The sequence below is a fragment of the Parasteatoda tepidariorum genome, chromosome 8 (genome assembly GCF_043381705.1).
Source record: "Parasteatoda tepidariorum isolate YZ-2023 chromosome 8, CAS_Ptep_4.0, whole genome shotgun sequence".
NCBI lineage: Eukaryota > Metazoa > Arthropoda > Arachnida > Araneae > Theridiidae > Parasteatoda > Parasteatoda tepidariorum.
The window spans coordinates 11,148,911-11,167,281 of NC_092211.1; the positions used below are offsets into that span (position 1 = coordinate 11,148,911).

The 18,371-nt window shown below is 30.7% G+C and overlaps 1 protein-coding gene across 1 annotated transcript; it reads left to right on the top strand.

The window, feature by feature from the left end:
* The first annotated feature begins 9,707 nt into the window (after positions 1-9,707).
* On the top strand, positions 9,708-14,721 carry LOC107436663 (uncharacterized). The gene is made up of 2 exons (XM_043048894.2): positions 9,708-10,541; positions 13,281-14,721. Exons 1-2 carry the CDS (start codon positions 9,966-9,968, stop codon positions 14,190-14,192), a joined length of 1,488 nt encoding a protein of 495 aa, XP_042904828.1. The 5' UTR covers positions 9,708-9,965; the 3' UTR covers positions 14,193-14,721.
* Positions 14,722-18,371: the final 3,650 nt, after the last annotated feature.

Genomic DNA, 18,371 nt, shown 5'->3' on the forward strand with positions numbered 1-18,371 from the left:
ACTTTTTGATGGAACTAACCAGCATTTGCGTTACGTGGACGGAAAAACCACGGAAACCTCTCACGGTAAGACTGACGGTAAGGGGACACTAACCCATGTTGAGATTCGAACCCGGTTCACTTCACTGGATGGCGAACGCTCTATCCATTGAGCCACCAAGGCTCAACCTTTGATACAATAAATGACGTAACATGCATCCCAAGTACAGTCACAGGTCAAATTATTCGACGCAGGTTCTATATAAAATCTTAATGATCCGATGATACTATACAGCATTATTGTTTTTACGCGGCTGAAACCGGTTTACACTTGCTTAAGTTCGTATATCAATTGGTTAACATCGTAATGCAATACATTAAAAACAATACAAATGGGAAGTAAATAAAAAATGTAAATATCCTATATTTATATAATATATCGTCTAATTTATATTATATATCGTCCAATTTATCCAATCGTCGAATTTATATTATTTATCGTCTAATTTAACTAATTGGTACACGAACGTAAACAAGTGCAAACCGGTTTCAGTCACGTAAAAATAATAAAACCATAAAGTATCACCTGATAATTAAAATTTTAAAAGAATCTTATAGTGGGTTGAATAATTTAACCAGGGAGTGTGCATTTGTACTTGAATGTATGTATAAACTGCATTGTAAACTTGTGTATGTATGTGGAGTTGTAACTTGGCTTATAAATCAAAACTCCCTACTCTTTTCATTTGTTGGCATAATTAATGAGGTATCATACATTCCTTTTTACACTTCTAATAACTTGGTTGCATATGCTGAGTTATAACTTACCGTGTAAGTTATAACACCCTATCCTTTGTATGTTTTTAAAATATGCTTGAAAGAAATTGTAAAATTAGCGGTGCATAAAAATAAAAATAAAATAGTTTAACGAAATTCTTGTTCGTATGACTAATATGTTGATGTTTCGGAGGAAAAATAAGGGGTGCTCCTCGTTAGGCACATTCCAGTTTAATGCCCTTTAACATCTAGGCGCCGACACCCCCTACCCTCATGTGAGGGAGGAGAGAGGGGGGCAAACGACAATTTTATGACAAATGATCCTCAGTTTTGAAAGATACTAGTACATAGCTTCGAGCATCATTTCAAGATTGAATTATATTCGTAAATTCTAAGAAAAAAATTTTTAAAAAAAGAAAGAAAAAAAGTTTAGGTACTAAAGAAATCAGAATCTTTTTTACTTAAATTATGTAATTTGCTCCGTGATTTTCACGTAAATAAGAATGCGTGATTTTTCTGTGTTATATGGAGATAATTTAATTTGAAAGTCAGAAAGGCGAATAAATTTTTTACAACCTTAATTTTTTATTAATATTAATTCTTTGCTTTTTTTTATAATTCTTCTGAAAAAAACTATGCAAACCAAAAAATGTAAACAAAAAAAAAAAATTTTTTTTTCTTTCGATACAGAAAATTAAAAAACCTTTAAATTTCCTTTAACTCAGAACAAAGCTATTATTTAAAACCTTCATAAACCATCTTACCGTAAATAATTATCTGCTCTTTAGAAGTGAGTAAGGAACGGACGGTGATATTAATATCAGTCATGAAATATTTTTAATATTTGAATTTTTAATATTTTTATGAGTTTCAACAATACAGCGATGGACGTACCTTTTCATCTATTAAAAAAAAATAAGATCAAAAACGCTTTTCTTTTTTGCGGAAAAGTTCTTTTCCTCATATTAACAGTTTGAATGATTTTCACAAACGACACAGAGGGCGCTAGCTTAAAAAGGCAATGAGTTAGTATAAATAAGAATACAAACATTCATTTTGAAAATTTTTAGCAAATGAAGGTAATTTATTTCAACATTTTCGAAATTATAAGGACTATTTTATTTTATAACCGCCGTTGAACACAAATTTAAGTTTACGACTACCAAAGTTCAACTACGTAACCTAATTTTACACCCTATCTAGAAATTTTATACCCTATCTAGATTTTTTTTAGAAATCGGAGGATTTAGTAAACCCGAGAGATTTAACGTGCACAGTAACCATTTAAAGCATGGGAAGTCTTTGGCCAGCGGGGATCGCACCCACGGCCTCTTGGACATGGGCCCAGTCAACACCTCCTAGAAGTATGAAGGCTTCAGCACGGATCAATTTAGTAGTCCGATGTGACGAAGTTTACTGCGCAGTTGATGAAAAATAAGAAAGATGTCATTACGTTCGGGGTACTAAGCTGCGCAGTGGTTGAAAATACGACATATGTCATTACGTTTAGACTACTAAAGGATATTTATGGTAACCCGTGCAGAGGCCTACTCTTTTCTAGGAGGTGTTGGCCCAGTGCCCAGTGTTGCCAGCTGCAGATAACCGTTCACCCCTAGATAGCGTTGTAAAATATCCTAAAAATTTTAAAAGAGCCCCAAAATTTTTAACTTAATGTATAAGTATTAAAAAATAGTACAAAAGTTAAATAATGTACAGAAAACGTTGCTTTGATACTTTTTAATATTTTATTATCAACAAATTAAATTTTTTTACATTTTAATTGTTACATTATCTTTATATTCTATTAAAATATTTAAGATATTTTTTTCAATACCCTTTGACTCGCACGATCTTATCAACGATCTTCTTAATATTTTAATTCTAACATTATGCTTAAATTTCTGATTAAATATCCAACTTATTTTCGTCAATACTTTCTGATTTGTATATGTTTTCGCTGTTAAACATTTTTAACATAGAAGAAGTAGGATTTGACAACCATTAGAAAGTTAATATCGAGCGTGCAAAACAGCATCAGCTGTAGTTAGATACATTTTATTTCTCAATTTGTCTTTAACAATATTTAAAATGGAGAAACGTTCCTGTACTTGTACGTACTTCTTTTTTTCTTTATCCTTCGGCATTATTTTTAAACCATGCACATAAAAATTTTAAATAATTTGAATTCAAATTTACCAAACGTACAGGTTGATCGAGCTACGCAATAACTTACTACATTCAACAAAGGGGTTAAGTTCTAAAATTAAATCTTTATCTTTTTGTTTCGGTTTAACATATTGATTTTCATAATACCATCTCACACATTCAGTTATAAAATTTGATATTAGAACGTAACCAAAATGAAACTAGTAAAATTCTGTAATCCTAAAACAAACCCCTAAAAACAAATTCCTCTAAAATATCCCCCTAAATTTAGGGGGAAAACCCCTAATCTGGCAAAACTGTCAGTGCCCTTCCAACCAGGCTATCCCGGCTCTTGCTTTCTAATATTGTATTCATTTAGCCAAATCAAAGCATTTCAATACAATACAATAATGTGAGGAGCACCAAAAAAATTAAAACTAAAAATGAACTATTTAAGCAAAAAATGCAAATTAAAACAATCAGGCAAAAATAGAAAATGCTAATTAAGAAAATACAAAATAAAACATAAAAAGTAACTTACAAAGTTGGTTTCGAATGTGCTTACACGCAATGGTAACTCCTGGATTAGTACCCTCAGAAGTATAGATTTGTTTTGAGATCTTGGAGGACTTTGTGACTCCCAGCGATTTAACGTGCACCAGTAACCATTTAAAACACAGGGATATGTTATGATTCATCCTCCCAGTACATGTAATGAGCATTTTATTTTTTTATTTAACATGCCATCTTATTTTTTTATTCCTTTTTTCTATTATTCCATTATGCTTTCTTTGCTAGATTTCACACACAGAAAACACCTCATGCATGCTGGAAAATCCATAATATTACTAAAGAAGTCGAAAAAAGAGCAGATAAACTGATTTTCCTGGATTTTTCCTGTTTTTTTCCCATTTTCCCAATAAAAAAATTATTTCCTACATCCAGAATATCGAAAAACACATTAAAAAATAATAGAATTTAAAATAAACAAAAGAAAATAAAGAAAATTGTTGGAAACTTTGTCCGTCCCTGGGATTCGAACCCAGGTTCCCTCCCTCCAGCTGCGAACTTGCAAGTCTCGTGGCCTACCATCCAGTCCACGGTGATACGTGAAGCCTACCACAGTTTCGTTTCAAAAGCTCGCTCCTCTCATCTTCGCAATATACATTTAGGGGCCCACTGAGACCCCCCTAATTGGCCAATAAAAATTTTCTTCAGCAGCCATGTTTGGACCATAGTTACTTAGGGTCGAAGTTTGAAAATTATACCTAGATATAAAAGGGAGCTAGGGGGTCTCGAAATTTGGACCTTACTCGCGCCATTTTATTTTTTTGTTCTTTTTTTTTTATTATTCCATTACGCTTTCTTTGCTGGATTTCACACACAGAAAACACCCCATGCATGCTAGAATATCCAAGATGTTCCAGTTTTTTCCCATTTTCCCAATAAAAAAATTATTTCCTACATGCAGGACCCTCCAGAATATCGAAAAACACATTAAAAAAATAATAGAATTTAAAATAAACAAAAAAAAAACGAAAATTTTTGGAAAATTCAAATAACTTTTTAAAACTGGAAAATTAGTTTATTTAAATTATACTATTTTTTTAAACTCGTTTTACGATATTTTCGCGACAGTTTAGAATAGGAAAGTTGTTCTATGTATAAAATCAATTGTCTTACTTTGTAGAAGAACGCAAAATGGAATAAAAAAATAAAATAAAATAAAATGGCGGGAAAAAGGCTCAAATTTCAAGAACGACTAACCCCCTTGAATATTAAGCTATAATTTTCAAACTCGGATAGAAAGTAGGCCTCTATGAACCGAACCACCCTACCTAAGTAAATTTTTATAGATAGATTAGAGAGGTCGCAGTGGCCACTTACCTCTTTTATTTAGCTAACCAGGAGAGGGAAATTAAAGCTATGTAGTAGCACGATCCTCGTATAAATGTGGTCCAACGGTTAAGACCATGTGCTTGTGACTTCCGATTGGAGCGAGGGGGGACGGGTTCGAATCTCGTCTGTGGTCAATTTTTGAAATTATTTTTTTTGTTGTTTATTTTACATTATATTATTTTTTTATGTGTTTTTCGTTATTCTGGAGGGTCCTGCATGTAGGAAATAATTTTTTTTTATTGGGAAAATGGGAAAAACTTGAAAAATCCAGGAAAATCTGTTTATTTGCATTTTTAAGACTTCTTTTGCAACATTTTGGAAATTCTAGCATGCATGAATGTTTTCTGTTTGTGAAATCCAGCAAAGAAAGCGTAATGGAATAATAAAATAAAAGGAATAAAAAAATAAATGGTTTGAGAAAGGTTCAAATTTCAAGAACCCCTAGCTCCCTTTAATATCAAGATATAATTTTCAAACTCGGACCCTAAGTAGGGGTCTATGGTCCAAATAAGGCTGCGGAAGAGAATTTTTATAGGCCAATTAGGGGGGTCACAGTGTTCCCCTAAAAGTATATTGCGAAGATGAGAGGAGAGAGCTTTTGAAGCGAAACTGTGGTAGGCTTCACGTATCACCGTGGAATGAAAGGTAGGCTACCAGACAAGCAAGTTCGCTGCTGGAGGGAGGGGTCCTAGGTTCGAATCCCAGGGACGGAGAAATTTTCAAAAAATTTTCTTTTTTTTTTGTTTATTTTAAATTATATTATTTTTTTTATGTGTTTTTCGATATTTTGGAGGGTCCTGCATGTAGGAAATAATTCTTTTTATTGGGAAAATGGGAAAAATCCAGGAAAATCAGTTTATTTGCTCTTTTTCGACTTCTTTTGTAACATTTTGGAAATTCTAGCATGCATGAATGTTTTCTGTTTGTGAAATCCAGCAAAGAAAGCGTAATGGAATAATAAAAAAGAAGAATAAAAAAATAAAATGGCTCGAGAAAGGTTCAAATTTCAAAACCCCCCTAGCTCCCTTTAATATCAAGTTATAATTTTCAAACTCGGACCCTAAGTAGGGGTCTATGGTCCAAACAAGGTTGCCGAAGAGAATTTTCATAGGCCAATTAGGGGGTTGACAGTGGGCCCCTAAAGGTATACTGCGAAGATGAGAGGGGAGAGCTTTTGAAGCGAAACTGTGGTAGGCTTCACGTATCACCGCGGACTGGAGGGTAGGCCACCAGACAAGCGAGTTCGCTGCAGGAGGGAGGGGTCCTGGGTTCGAATCCCAGGGACATACNTAACTTACTACATTCAACAAAGGGGTTAAGTTCTAAAATTAAATCTTTATCTTTTTGTTTCGGTTTAACATATTGATTTTCATAATACCATCTCACACATTCAGTTATAAAATTTGATATTAGAACGTAACCAAAATGAAACTAGTAAAATTCTGTAATCCTAAAACAAACCCCTAAAAACAAATTCCTCTAAAATATCCCCCTAAATTTAGGGGGAAAACCCCTAATCTGGCAAAACTGTCAGTGCCCTTCCAACCAGGCTATCCCGGCTCTTGCTTTCTAATATTGTATTCATTTAGCCAAATCAAAGCATTTCAATACAATACAATAATGTGAGGAGCACCAAAAAAATTAAAACTAAAAATGAACTATTTAAGCAAAAAATGCAAATTAAAACAATCAGGCAAAAATAGAAAATGCTAATTAAGAAAATACAAAATAAAACATAAAAAGTAACTTACAAAGTTGGTTTCGAATGTGCTTACACGCAATGGTAACTCCTGGATTAGTACCCTCAGAAGTATAGATTTGTTTTGAGATCTTGGAGGACTTTGTGACTCCCAGCGATTTAACGTGCACCAGTAACCATTTAAAACACAGGGATATGTTATGATTCATCCTCCCAGTACATGTAATGAGCATTTTATTTTTTTATTTAACATGCCATTTTATTTTTTTATTCTTTTTTTTTATTATTCCATTATGCTTTCTTTGCTAGATTTCACACACAGAAAACACCTCATGCATGCTAGAAAATCCAAAATGTTACAAAAGAAGTAAAAAAAGAGCAAATAAACTGATTTTCCTGGATTTTTCCAGTTTTTTTCTCATTTTCCCAATAAAAAAAATTATTTTCTACATGCAGGAACCTCCAGAATATCGAAAAACACATTAAAAAATAATAGAATTTAAAATAAACAAAAAAAAAGAAAGGAAATTTTTGGAAACTTTGTCCGTCCCTGGGATTCGAACCCAGGTTCCCTCCCTCCAGCTGCGTACTTGCAAGTCTCGTGGCCTACCATCCAGTCCACGGTGATACGTGAAGCCTACCACAGTTTCGTTTCAAAAGCTCGCTCCTCTCATCTTCGCAACATACATTTAGGGGCCCACTGAGACCCCCCTAATTGGCCTATAAAAATTTTCTTCGGCAGCCATGTTTGGACCATAGACCCCCACTTAAGGTCGGAGTTTGAAAATTATACCTTGACATAAAAGGGAGCTAGGGGGTCTCGAAATTTGAACCTTACTCGCGCCATTTTATTTTTTTATTCTTTTCTTTTTATTATTCCATTACGCTTTCTTTGCTGGATTTCACACACAGAAAACACCCCATGCATGCTAGAATATCCAAGATGTTACAAAAGAAGTCGAAAAAAAGCAAATAAACTGATTTTCCTGGATTTTTTCTAGTTTCTTCCCATTCCCCCCCCCCCCAAAAAAAAAATATTTCCTACATGCAGGACCCTCCAGAATATCGAAAAACAAATTTAAAAAATAATATAATTTAAAATAAACAAAAAAAAACGAAAATTTTTTGAAAATTCAAATAACTCTTAAAAATTGGAAAAATCGTGGAAAATTAGATTACTTATATTATTTTTTTTAACTTGCTTTACAATCCTTTCACGATAGTTTAGCATACCAAAGGTGTTCTATGTATAAAATCAATTGTCTTACTTTGTAGAAGAACGCAAAATGGAATAAAAAAATAAAATAAAATAAAATGGCGGGGAAAAAGGCTCAAATTTCAAAAGCGCCTAACCCGCTTGAATATTAAGCTATAATTTTCAAACTCGGACCGAAAGTAGGCCTCTATGAACCGAACCACCCTACCTAAGTAAATTTTTATAGATAGATTAGGGAGGTCGCAGTGACCCCTTACCTCTTTTGTTTAGCTAACCAGGAGAGGGTAATTAAAGCTATGTAGTAGCACGATCCTCGTATAAATGTGGTTCAACGGCAAAGACCATGTGCTTGTGACTTACGATTGGATCGAGGGGGGACGGGTTCGAATCTCGTCTGTGGTCAATTTTTAAAATTATTTTTGTTGTTGTTTATTTTACATTATATTATTTTTTATGTATTTTTCGATATTCTGGAGGGTCCTGCATGTAGGAAATAATTTTTTTTATTGGGAAAATGGGAAAAAACTGGAAAAATCCTGGAAAATCAGTTTATTTGATCTTTTCCGACTTCTTTTGTAACATTTTGGATATTCTAAAGGTATACTGCGAAGATGAGAGGAGAGAGCTTTTGAAGCGAAACTGTGGTAGGCTTCACGTATCACCGTGGAATGGAAGGTAGGCTACCAGACAAGCAAGTTCGCTGCTGGCGGGAGGGGTCCTAGGTTCGAATCCCAGGGACGGGAAATTTTCTTTTTTTTCTGTTTATTTTAAATTATATTATTTTTTTACGTGTTTTTCGACATTCTGGAGGGTCCTGCATGTAGGAAATAATTTTTTTTTATTAGGAAAATGGGAAATATCCAGGAAAATCAGTTTATCTGCTCTTTTTCGACACCTTTTGTAACATTTTGGATATTCTAGCATGCATGGGGTGTTTTCTGTGTGTGAAATCCAGCAAAGAAAACGTAAAGGAATAATTAAAAAAAAGAATAATAAAATAAAATTTCTCGATAAGGTTCAAATTTTAAGACCCCCTAGCTCCCTTTTATATCAAGGTATAATTTTTAAACTCGGACCCTAAGTAGGGGTCTATGGTCCAAACAAGGCTGCCAAAGAGAATTTTTACAGGCCAATTAGGGGGGTCACAGTGAGCCCCTAAAGGTATATTGCGAAGATGAGAGGTGAGAGCTTTTGAAGCGAAACTGTGGTTAATAAATGCTGCGAATAATTATTTTCATGAAAAAGATTTTTATTTTTAATTCTCATCGGAAAATTTCAAAAATTTACGGTTGCATGGCTTATATTTTGTTTAAAAAAATGTGCCGTTAATGTGCATTTTTAATTATAACGATTTTAAAACAATAATAGTAAACTTATAAAATTCAAAGGGTTTTAGTTTTGAACTCGTTCTGTTAAATCAAATGTTTAAATGTAAATAAATGCTAATACAAGCATCTATACTTCAGTTATAATAGAAACAGACGCTTCAAACTAATAACTATGGTTGAATAAGCAAATATCCTTCCTTTGGTTTTAATTAACCCAAGTTCTGAAAACCGAAACTAAACAAAACCGAAACTAGTATATAATTGCTCGTAATCTGAATAATCTCTGGTTTTAAGACTTTAATAAACAAACAAATAAATTATGAGTAATGAATAGACATCTTTAAGCAATATACAAAATAATATACTGGTTTACGGATATGAAAACTTTTTAGAATTTAAATTAAATTGCTTTTTAATGATCAACACTGATTACGTGCAATGTTAAGGTACGGCGAGGATGTCAGAAAATAATCCCTAGGACGACGCGAACGCCACTTTTTGAGCGTAAAACTGGTTTGTCAAAAGCGTGTCACTGGCAATACTGACCCGAAGTAGTGCAGCTTCCCCTACTTCTCTGAAATGTGACTAGTTCTAAGCACAATCACTAGAGGACGCCGCATTATGATTATAAAATTTTCTTTCAGAGCTGTAAGCTAATCTTATTAATACCAGTAATATCAACTTCTACGCAATGAAATTTTAAACCAAAACTATCCATTCTAATTGAGTAAATAACCATCTATCGAATATGATGAAGAACCTCAGAGCTCAAATAAATCTTGCTAGGCTAAAGTAAGCCTTACCTATTGAACGCAGTGAAAACGTATTGAACGTACGAACGTATTGAAAACGAAAGCAGAGAGCACGCCGCACTTTACTATACTCATACTCTAATTGAGTATGAAAAACTATCGTCTCAAAAAATGGATGCATTTTATCACTGCCTAATAGCAGCTCTTAACGAATGTCAAAAGACTGGCGTGGCTTTAACAAAAGATATAGGCAAAGTGGATTGCAATATCGATATGAACTTTGATCTACCGGTCAATCGAATTACTTTTTTGTATAAGTTCGGTACTTTTAACATACATTTTTTCAAAAAGTGTTTTCTAGATTTTGCATTAAATTGCTCAGAAGTTTCAATAGATCTTGAGCGAATTCTTTCATCTAAATTAGTTTGTTCTCTGAACAATGGACCCGGGACTGATATCATTGGTTTACAGTTTGCATTTAAGGAAATTGGAAAAACTTTCAGTCCCAAGACCATCTTTAAAATTATTAATAAATACGGAGCATGGAGGAATACAATGAATTCCTTGATAGAATCTAAAGGAAATGTAATTCCTATTGTAGGCAATTTTAAGCTATTGCAATGCAACATTATTGAGTTTTTGTCTTCAAAAGCAGAAAACTGTTTGAAATCTGCTGATGTTGTCCTCATGGATCATGCCTTTTCTTCTCCTAATGCTCAAAGAGTAAACATTTTGGAGGTTCTAAAAGTAAGCAATGAAGTGTAATATTTAAGGACTATAAGGCAAAAGTGTAATAAAGGGTTTCTTTCTTTACTCTTAACAATAAGTTCCTAAAAATTCAGCTAAATTTATGAATAATTATTTGCTGATTTGTTCTTATTTCAAGTCTATTGGTTTTCTAAGGTAAATGGTAAGAGGGGATTTCTGTGTTGTGATCTGGGGCAAAATTATAGCCAAATCTGGGCAACTTCCCGGCAGTAGCCCACGAGAAGCTAAAAGAAACATCAAAGAAAGGGACCAACTTGAAATGTATAGCTCATATTCACCTCCCAGACAATCATGTACATTTTTGTATTAAAAAAAAATGCAAGTTTAAAATCTATTTGGCACCTTGGAGATAGTTGGTGCAACAGATCCCACTACAAAAATATCCCCGGTAAAATTGTTTCTAACAAATGATCCGATCAATTTAATTTTTTAAATCTGTTTTTTGTCTTCAATTTTAAATTTCTGTTGTAGTAATGACACAAATCATGAAGGTAGGTAAACATGGTTTTGAGGCACAATGAAAACTTTTGAGCATGATTGATATAAAAATAAATATATTTAAACTCTAATACCATTTATGCACTAAAAATATACTAATTATATACATTACATTTATTAATTTCAAATTAAAAATGCTTTTCTCACTTATATTTACATATAGCTCATTAAGAATTGACTAATAATAGCAGTAGTTTTTTTTAGAACAGTAGTTTTAAGAAAAATGTTCTTTGTATTTTGAAATTTGCAATTCTGCTAAAAAGATACCAAAAAGAACAGGTGGGAAAATTTCCGTTATGATCTCATATAGGAGTAAAGTATTATTTATACAATACTGCATAATCTCATATGTATGTACTTGAGGCTGTGATAATAAATCACTGATATCAAATCGCATTAATAATTTTTTTTTATAAAGGTTAATAAATTAAGCAAGATTTTTTTCTCTTCTAGAACTTAAATGTAGATAAGAATGATAAAATTATAATATTTTATAGCTCTTTTCATATTTTAATGTGCTCATCATATTTGAATGTGCAGCAGTATGTAAAATAATTTACTGTTTCACTATCAGTAAATATATTTATTTCAATTAAACCCATTTAATTTTATACGTATTTTTTTTTTCAATATAAGTAATTTTAAATCTTATTAAATATGTAGTTAATATATATGCTTGCAATTAAAGACTTGTTCTGCCAAGAATAATTTAATTTAAAAATGCTTTCTGAGCTAAATTAATTTACTTTTTATTTGACAAATCAATTGTCTGTCTTTACAATTCATTAAGGATTTGAGTTTGATAGGAAAAAGTAAATGACTCTATTTATTTAGTAATTAATTTGCCTCATTTAAATAGCAATATTAACCTTTTTTTATTAGTGGCATTAAAAAGTTAAGTTGCAGTATTGTTGTTAAATAATATCAGGTATTTATTTATTTTATCAGAGTTTTGATCGTGAAATGAGAAAAGAATTTTTAAAGAAATATCTGATTGAAATTTTTAAAAAAGATCCAATGCTTATGTAGATATATTTTTAAATAAAACACAATTTTGATCAACTCTGATAAAATGCCTCAATGTTTCGCCCAGAGCCGCTTAAGCCCTAAACACACCCCTGTTAAGACTTTTAAATTTTGGAATGGACATAATTGTAGATTTTTATTTGCAATTATGAATTTACTGTAAGTATAATTATATGTATTATAGAATTACTAATAGTTATCCCAGTAGCAGGAAACACCCCCTCCCCTCTTAGCATAGCTAAAAGCAATGCAGATTTTCATAGCATCTGCAGATAATTTTTCTGATCCAATTTATTTTAAAAATTATCTTAGCATCTGCAAATTTTTCATCTTAATTAAAAATGAAAAGAAAAACAAAGCTACAAAATTAGACAGTGGAGGAACAGAGAAATCAATTTTAAACCCCGAACTTACTCAATTACTATTTGTTTTAGTTCCTTAACAAAAATTGTTTTATAATCTGCAGCAGGGTAGGCAAGATTTTGCCNTAATTAAAAATGAACAGAAAAACAAAGCTACAAAATTAGACAGTGGAGGAACAGAGAAATCAATTTTAAACCCCGAACTTACTCAATTACTATTTGTTTTAGTTCCTTAACGAAAATTGTTTTATAATCTGCAGATATATAAGTTAAAAAAAAATTTTTTTTTTTTTTCAAAAATTTCAAATAAGACTCTTTAATTAAATGGAATTTTGAAAAAATAATGAACCTATTTTATCGTTATTATGCTGCAAATATGCTTTATATTGCATTTTTATTATGTTCCAGGAAAAATTTGAAAAACAAATTCTTAATTTTTGTAAACTCTAGTTGCTTGTTTAAAGACTTTACTGAGACATTCTCCATTTTTTAAATCTCAATTATTCCATTTAATTAAAAGTGTGCATAAGATGTTACTAAAAATTTGTTATTTTCACTAGCAATTTTTTTGTCAACAATTTTATGTCTTATATGTGCACATTTTACAGTACATATTTTCCTGATTTTTTTAATTTTTTTTTGAATAATCGTCTCAATCTGTCCGGGTTAGGGTCTCAGACAACTTTGAATTTCTGGAGATTGTTTTGCAGATTGACTTCGTAAATCTTGCTACTGGGGTTATCATAGCATTATTTTTGGAAATTTTTTTTACTACATATTATGTAATAATTTCTTTTTGTTGAAGCTTTTTAATGCTTTGATTTTCTTGCAGATCATTTTACGAATTCTTAAACCAGGAGCTTATGTACTTTTTATTGACACTAATAACAAGGTCTTTTATTTTGAGTTACTTAACTCATTTGGAACGTACATTTATGGACCTAAATTAGTTCAAGTTGATGATTTGCCTTATAATGAAATAATTGCACAACAGATTGGGGAAAAGCCCGTGCTTTCTGGTAAAGCTTATTATGGAATTTGGCAAAAGAATACACCACAGAACATGATGGCAGATGGCGTGTCTGATTTCGTGAATGTAATACAAGCAATGGGTGAAAAAGAAAAGGGTACATCATTAGAGAATATGTCTGCTAAATCTAGTCCCGTAATAGTACAACCAGAAAATAAAACAAGTGACCATCCATCATTAGTGAATGTAATGCCAGTTGTACGAAATTTAGGAGAAAGTGTTAGTTTTAAAAGTGCTACTGCATCACAGCGGGATACACCACTAGTGAATTTGATACCAGCAATGCAAAACTTGTCTGCATCAGGCATATTGATGAGACCAGGTTATGAATCTGAAAGAAAAAGTGCTATTTGTAGTTTTGCTTCTGAAACTAACTGTACTGTCAGTCAATATGGGGATATAATTACTGAACAGAACAAAGCTGACACCGAAACCGACTGTACTGAAGACTTGAAAACCTTATTATTTTCTTTAAATTGTTTAGTCTCGAAATTGGAGAATTTTCTAAGTTCGGAAATTAATTCTAAGAATCCCAATTCCATAAAATGTAGTATACATAAGCCTACTTGTAGATGTTGCAATCAATGCTTTAATTGTTATCATTGCTGCATCAATAAAAAACCATGCTTCCAATGCTGTGGACATGGTCTCAATAAAAATGTTCCCCCAAATACTAATCAAAGCTGCAATTGCCATGCCTGGTCAGATGCATAGGATATTTGGGAGGAGGGAAAAAAAACAAGTTATTTATAGCTTTTTAAGCAGGGATGCAAAAAAAAAAAAAAACCATCTGCTGAGTAAAACCAACACCTCCTAGAAGTAGGAAGGCCTCAGCACGGATCAATTTAGTAGTCTGATGCGACGAAGTTAACTGCGCAGTTGATGAAAAATAAGAAAGATGTCATTACATTCGGGGTACTAAGCTGCACAGTGGTTGAAAATACGAAATATGTCATTACATTTGGACTATAAAGGATATTTATGGTAACCTGTGCAGAGGCCAACTCTTTTCTAGGAGGTGTTGGTAAAACCCACCCTAAAGTGGGTTTTTCTAAAATTGATTTCTTTTTTATCCTCTGCTGCATGAAAGAGCTATTCTATTGAAATATATATGTAGTCTAGCCTTAAAAAATGAACCTATGGTGAAAAAACTGTGTTTGGAGACTGGAGAGTCACCTTGCTGAATAGATTTGACTATCTGGCCATTGATTAGACAGTGCCTTTGATTCACTTTCTATGCACACACACACAAAAAAAATTCCTCAAATATTTTTTAAGATTAAAATATAAATAAAAAGTAATCCTGTGTTAAAATAAGTTTCAAATGTGTGGGTGTATGTGAGCACACATAACATTTTGTATCGTGATGTCAGAAGAAACTTTTTTCGGACAATTTATTTGTATTAATTACACTTTATTTACCTTTGTGTTAAGTCAATTCATAAAATTAAACTTAATTATTAATATTAAAATAAGCTTTTTTTAAAATAAGATACTTATCCCTGTCGTCTCTTTTGAAAAAAAAAAAAACAATAAAAAACCCAGAAAAGCCCTATAAAACCCACCCTGATTTTTTGCAACCCTGTTTTTAAGGGAGGATTTCAGTATCAGTAGCTGCACCAAACTGAGAATTAACAGATTTTTTTTGTAAAAGTACATTATAATGACAAAATAGCAGATGCAATTGCTGTTTTAGTGAGTTTATTGCTATTAACAAAATGCTAAAGAAAACAATAAAAAAATGAAGTGAAATAGCTTTTAAGAGCCTTCTGTATTGATTTCAATATTGGTAAATAATGGATTTCAATAATGGTAGATAAGTGGCTAACAAAGGGCTCATGTATTTGAATTGTGTAGCAGGATTCCTAAAAATAATTTTTCTTTTCTTTTGTAAATTAGAACTTAACTTGGCCATTGGTTTTCCACATGTTTGTTTTATTGCTATAAAGGATTTGAAAGCTGAATTAAAGAAATAAGGTGAAATAATTTTGTTTTGTTGATTTTCTGTATTGATACCAGAAAGAAATTAAAATGTCTTCTATTTAAACATTTTCAGTATAACATTGCTTAAGAAGTGCAGAAAAAGTGTATTTTCCTCCTAAAAGATTTCACTCTAATAGCTGAAGTCTAGCAATTTTTATTTTGTCATAAAGATACAATATTTTAAGAACATTTTTTTTACCCGAAAGTAGAAGCAAGTAATTTAAATTTTCATCTCTAAAATGTTTTCATGAATAAAATTATATTTAGTGTTTAGACATATGGACAGATTAAAATTTTTTTTTAATAATTGCTTATTCCAGAAATCATTTAGCCTTTAACATTATTTTTACCCCTCTAGTCTTAATTTTTTGGGTATCCCAGGATGTTGTTGAGAAAAGTGTTGACCATGTCAATTTTATTGAGTCAAATAACATTGATATATTCTTTGGCAACATTTTTTTAAAAAATTATATGTAGAATATCAAAACTAAGATTTTAACTATGTTCAGTCAAAACAATTATTGAAGGTTTGCATTTTTTCCATTCATCTTTTATATGATTTATCAGATTTTGTAAGCTATAACATTTTTAAAGTCTATCTAAATACCAAAAAAAAAGAAATTCAATTAAAGGTCATTTATTTTTTTAGCGGGAAATAAAGAATTTGAGATAATTGATTTTCATTATTGAACTTCCATTTGATTGATAAACTTACTATGTATCATTATTTAATCTTTTATATAATTAGTTTTTAGGTAATTATTGAGCTATAACAGTATTATATGTTTTGGATTTTTTTACCCTTTAATTAAACAATTAATAAGAGCTTATCTACCTAACAATTTAACTTTTTTAGTACGAAAAAAAATATTTTTATAGCCCAATATATTTATAAAAGGTTAAATATTTTTTATATCATTACCATTTTTGTTTCTATCTATATATCTGCGTGTATATGTTCATGTAATTTTTCGTGTGATAAATTCACTAAAGTATAAATTGAAAATAAAATATCTATTTTTTTGACCTTTGTGTATTATTTGTTGAACTGTTGCATTGTAATAAAAATTGGGAGTGATTAATCAAAAACCTGAGAATATACTTAAAATAGTAGTTCCAAGTTCTTTGTCAATATTTTCCTACTTTGTAAGAGCACCATCACCAACATCGTGAGACAAAAAAAAAAAAAAAATTTTTTTTTTAAGTGTTCAAACTGCATCTTGGTGTGTCACCTTTTTTAATTCAATTTCCATTTCTTTGTCATCTTCCCTGCTTTCAGATTCTACATTCTCTTTCTGTGCACTATCGCAGGTTCTTACTTCTACATCATAAAACACATATTCTGTAAAATTTCCATCAAGAGGATTACGAATTTTTCTAACGCTATAGTTGTTTGTTAAATCAAAGCTAAAAATTTGTTAGATTTGCATTTCTGCATCCTTTTTGTTGGGACATAAAAATATTCGTGAAATCGAAGAATTCGTTACATCAAAGTACGTTAAATTGACAGTATTAAACACTGAAAAGGAGGTTATTAATTTAATTAGTGCCACAGGTTTTTTTTTAAACAGGTTCTTTATTTTTTAATGATAAAAAAGACTGTGTTTATCACAGTTGCTTTTGTACCTTAATTTTAGGCTTGTAAATATTTTCATAGAAATTTATCCATTTATTGAACATATAATAATTAAAAACTGCTTATTATGCCATATTAGGAAAATTTCTTTTGAAATTATATATACTTATATATACATTATATTATATATATAAGAAATGTATTTAAAATATTAAAATACATGTGGTTTAGAACATAATATTTTAAAGCTAAGAATTGGTAGTATTAAAAAAATAAAAAATCTTTGTTCATTGATTATTTTATAAAGATGCATATATAATAAAAATTGCTTTAAAATTTTCATTTTCTTAATTGGCATTCTGAAAAAGAATTAAAAGATTTTTAAAACAGGAAGTGATGTGATGTAAGTTAACTATAATTGAAATTTATTAATAAAACAAAATTTATAATTTTAAAATTAGGAATATAAATAAAAGAAGTGTAAAAATCACATTAAAATTGGTTGATAATTATCAGATTTCTTTATCACTTAGTAAGCAAAATAAGAGCTATGCTTTCGACTTTTTCGGGCAATGGTCCACGAGAAACTATAAATATATTGATTACTTGGGTGCCTTGAGAATTGTAGTTGCCATAAACAGGTGCAAAAGGAAATATCCCGAAAATTCTTAACTTTGTCATTAAAAAAAAAAAAAAATCGATGAACCCGGATAAAAAAAAAACTTTTTTTTCCTCATTATTTCGTTATTTAATTTTAATTATTTTGCATATAAGTAAACATTAAATCTTTCATTATAAACTTGTTATACTCAAATTTTAGAACAGAAAAAATCATTGAGGATATTAATGTTTAGAAATGTAGTTAATATGTTAAGAATTGTACTTAGTAATAATTCAACAAAAATGTAATACTAATTTTTGTACCTATAGATTTTTTAACACTTGTATTTAAAAATCACTTTTTATAAAGCTATTTAGGGTTAAAAGATGAAAAAATGCAATAGCGGATTAATTTTATAAGGTCGATTAAGGTATGTGTAAATATAAAAATAATTTTTAATTCTGGTTTCTTAAAGCTTATTTTGTGTTAAAAAAGAATCTGCTCACAATATTCATACTATTTTTTATAACACGTTCGTGCCTTAATATTATCATTAAAGGTAAATTGAACGCATAAAAGAAAAAGCACAAAACTAAATCTTTTTATTAATACAAATAAATTTTATACTAAGAAAATTATTATTCAGTTCTTATTTTACATAATGTGCTACTCCTTTTTCTTCCGTCCAAAGTACATATCTTGAAGATGAATAAGTAGTAAAATATTAAAAAAC

Excerpts from the sequence above, each read along its gene's own strand:
- LOC107436663 (XM_043048894.2), top strand. The coding sequence starts at position 9,966 with ATGGATGCATTTTATCACTGCCTAATAGCAGCTCTTAACGAATGTCAA. Across the intron at positions 10,542-13,280 it reads ACATTTTGGAGGTTCTAAAA|ATCATTTTACGAATTCTTAA; the intron begins GTAAGCAATGAA and ends ATTTTCTTGCAG.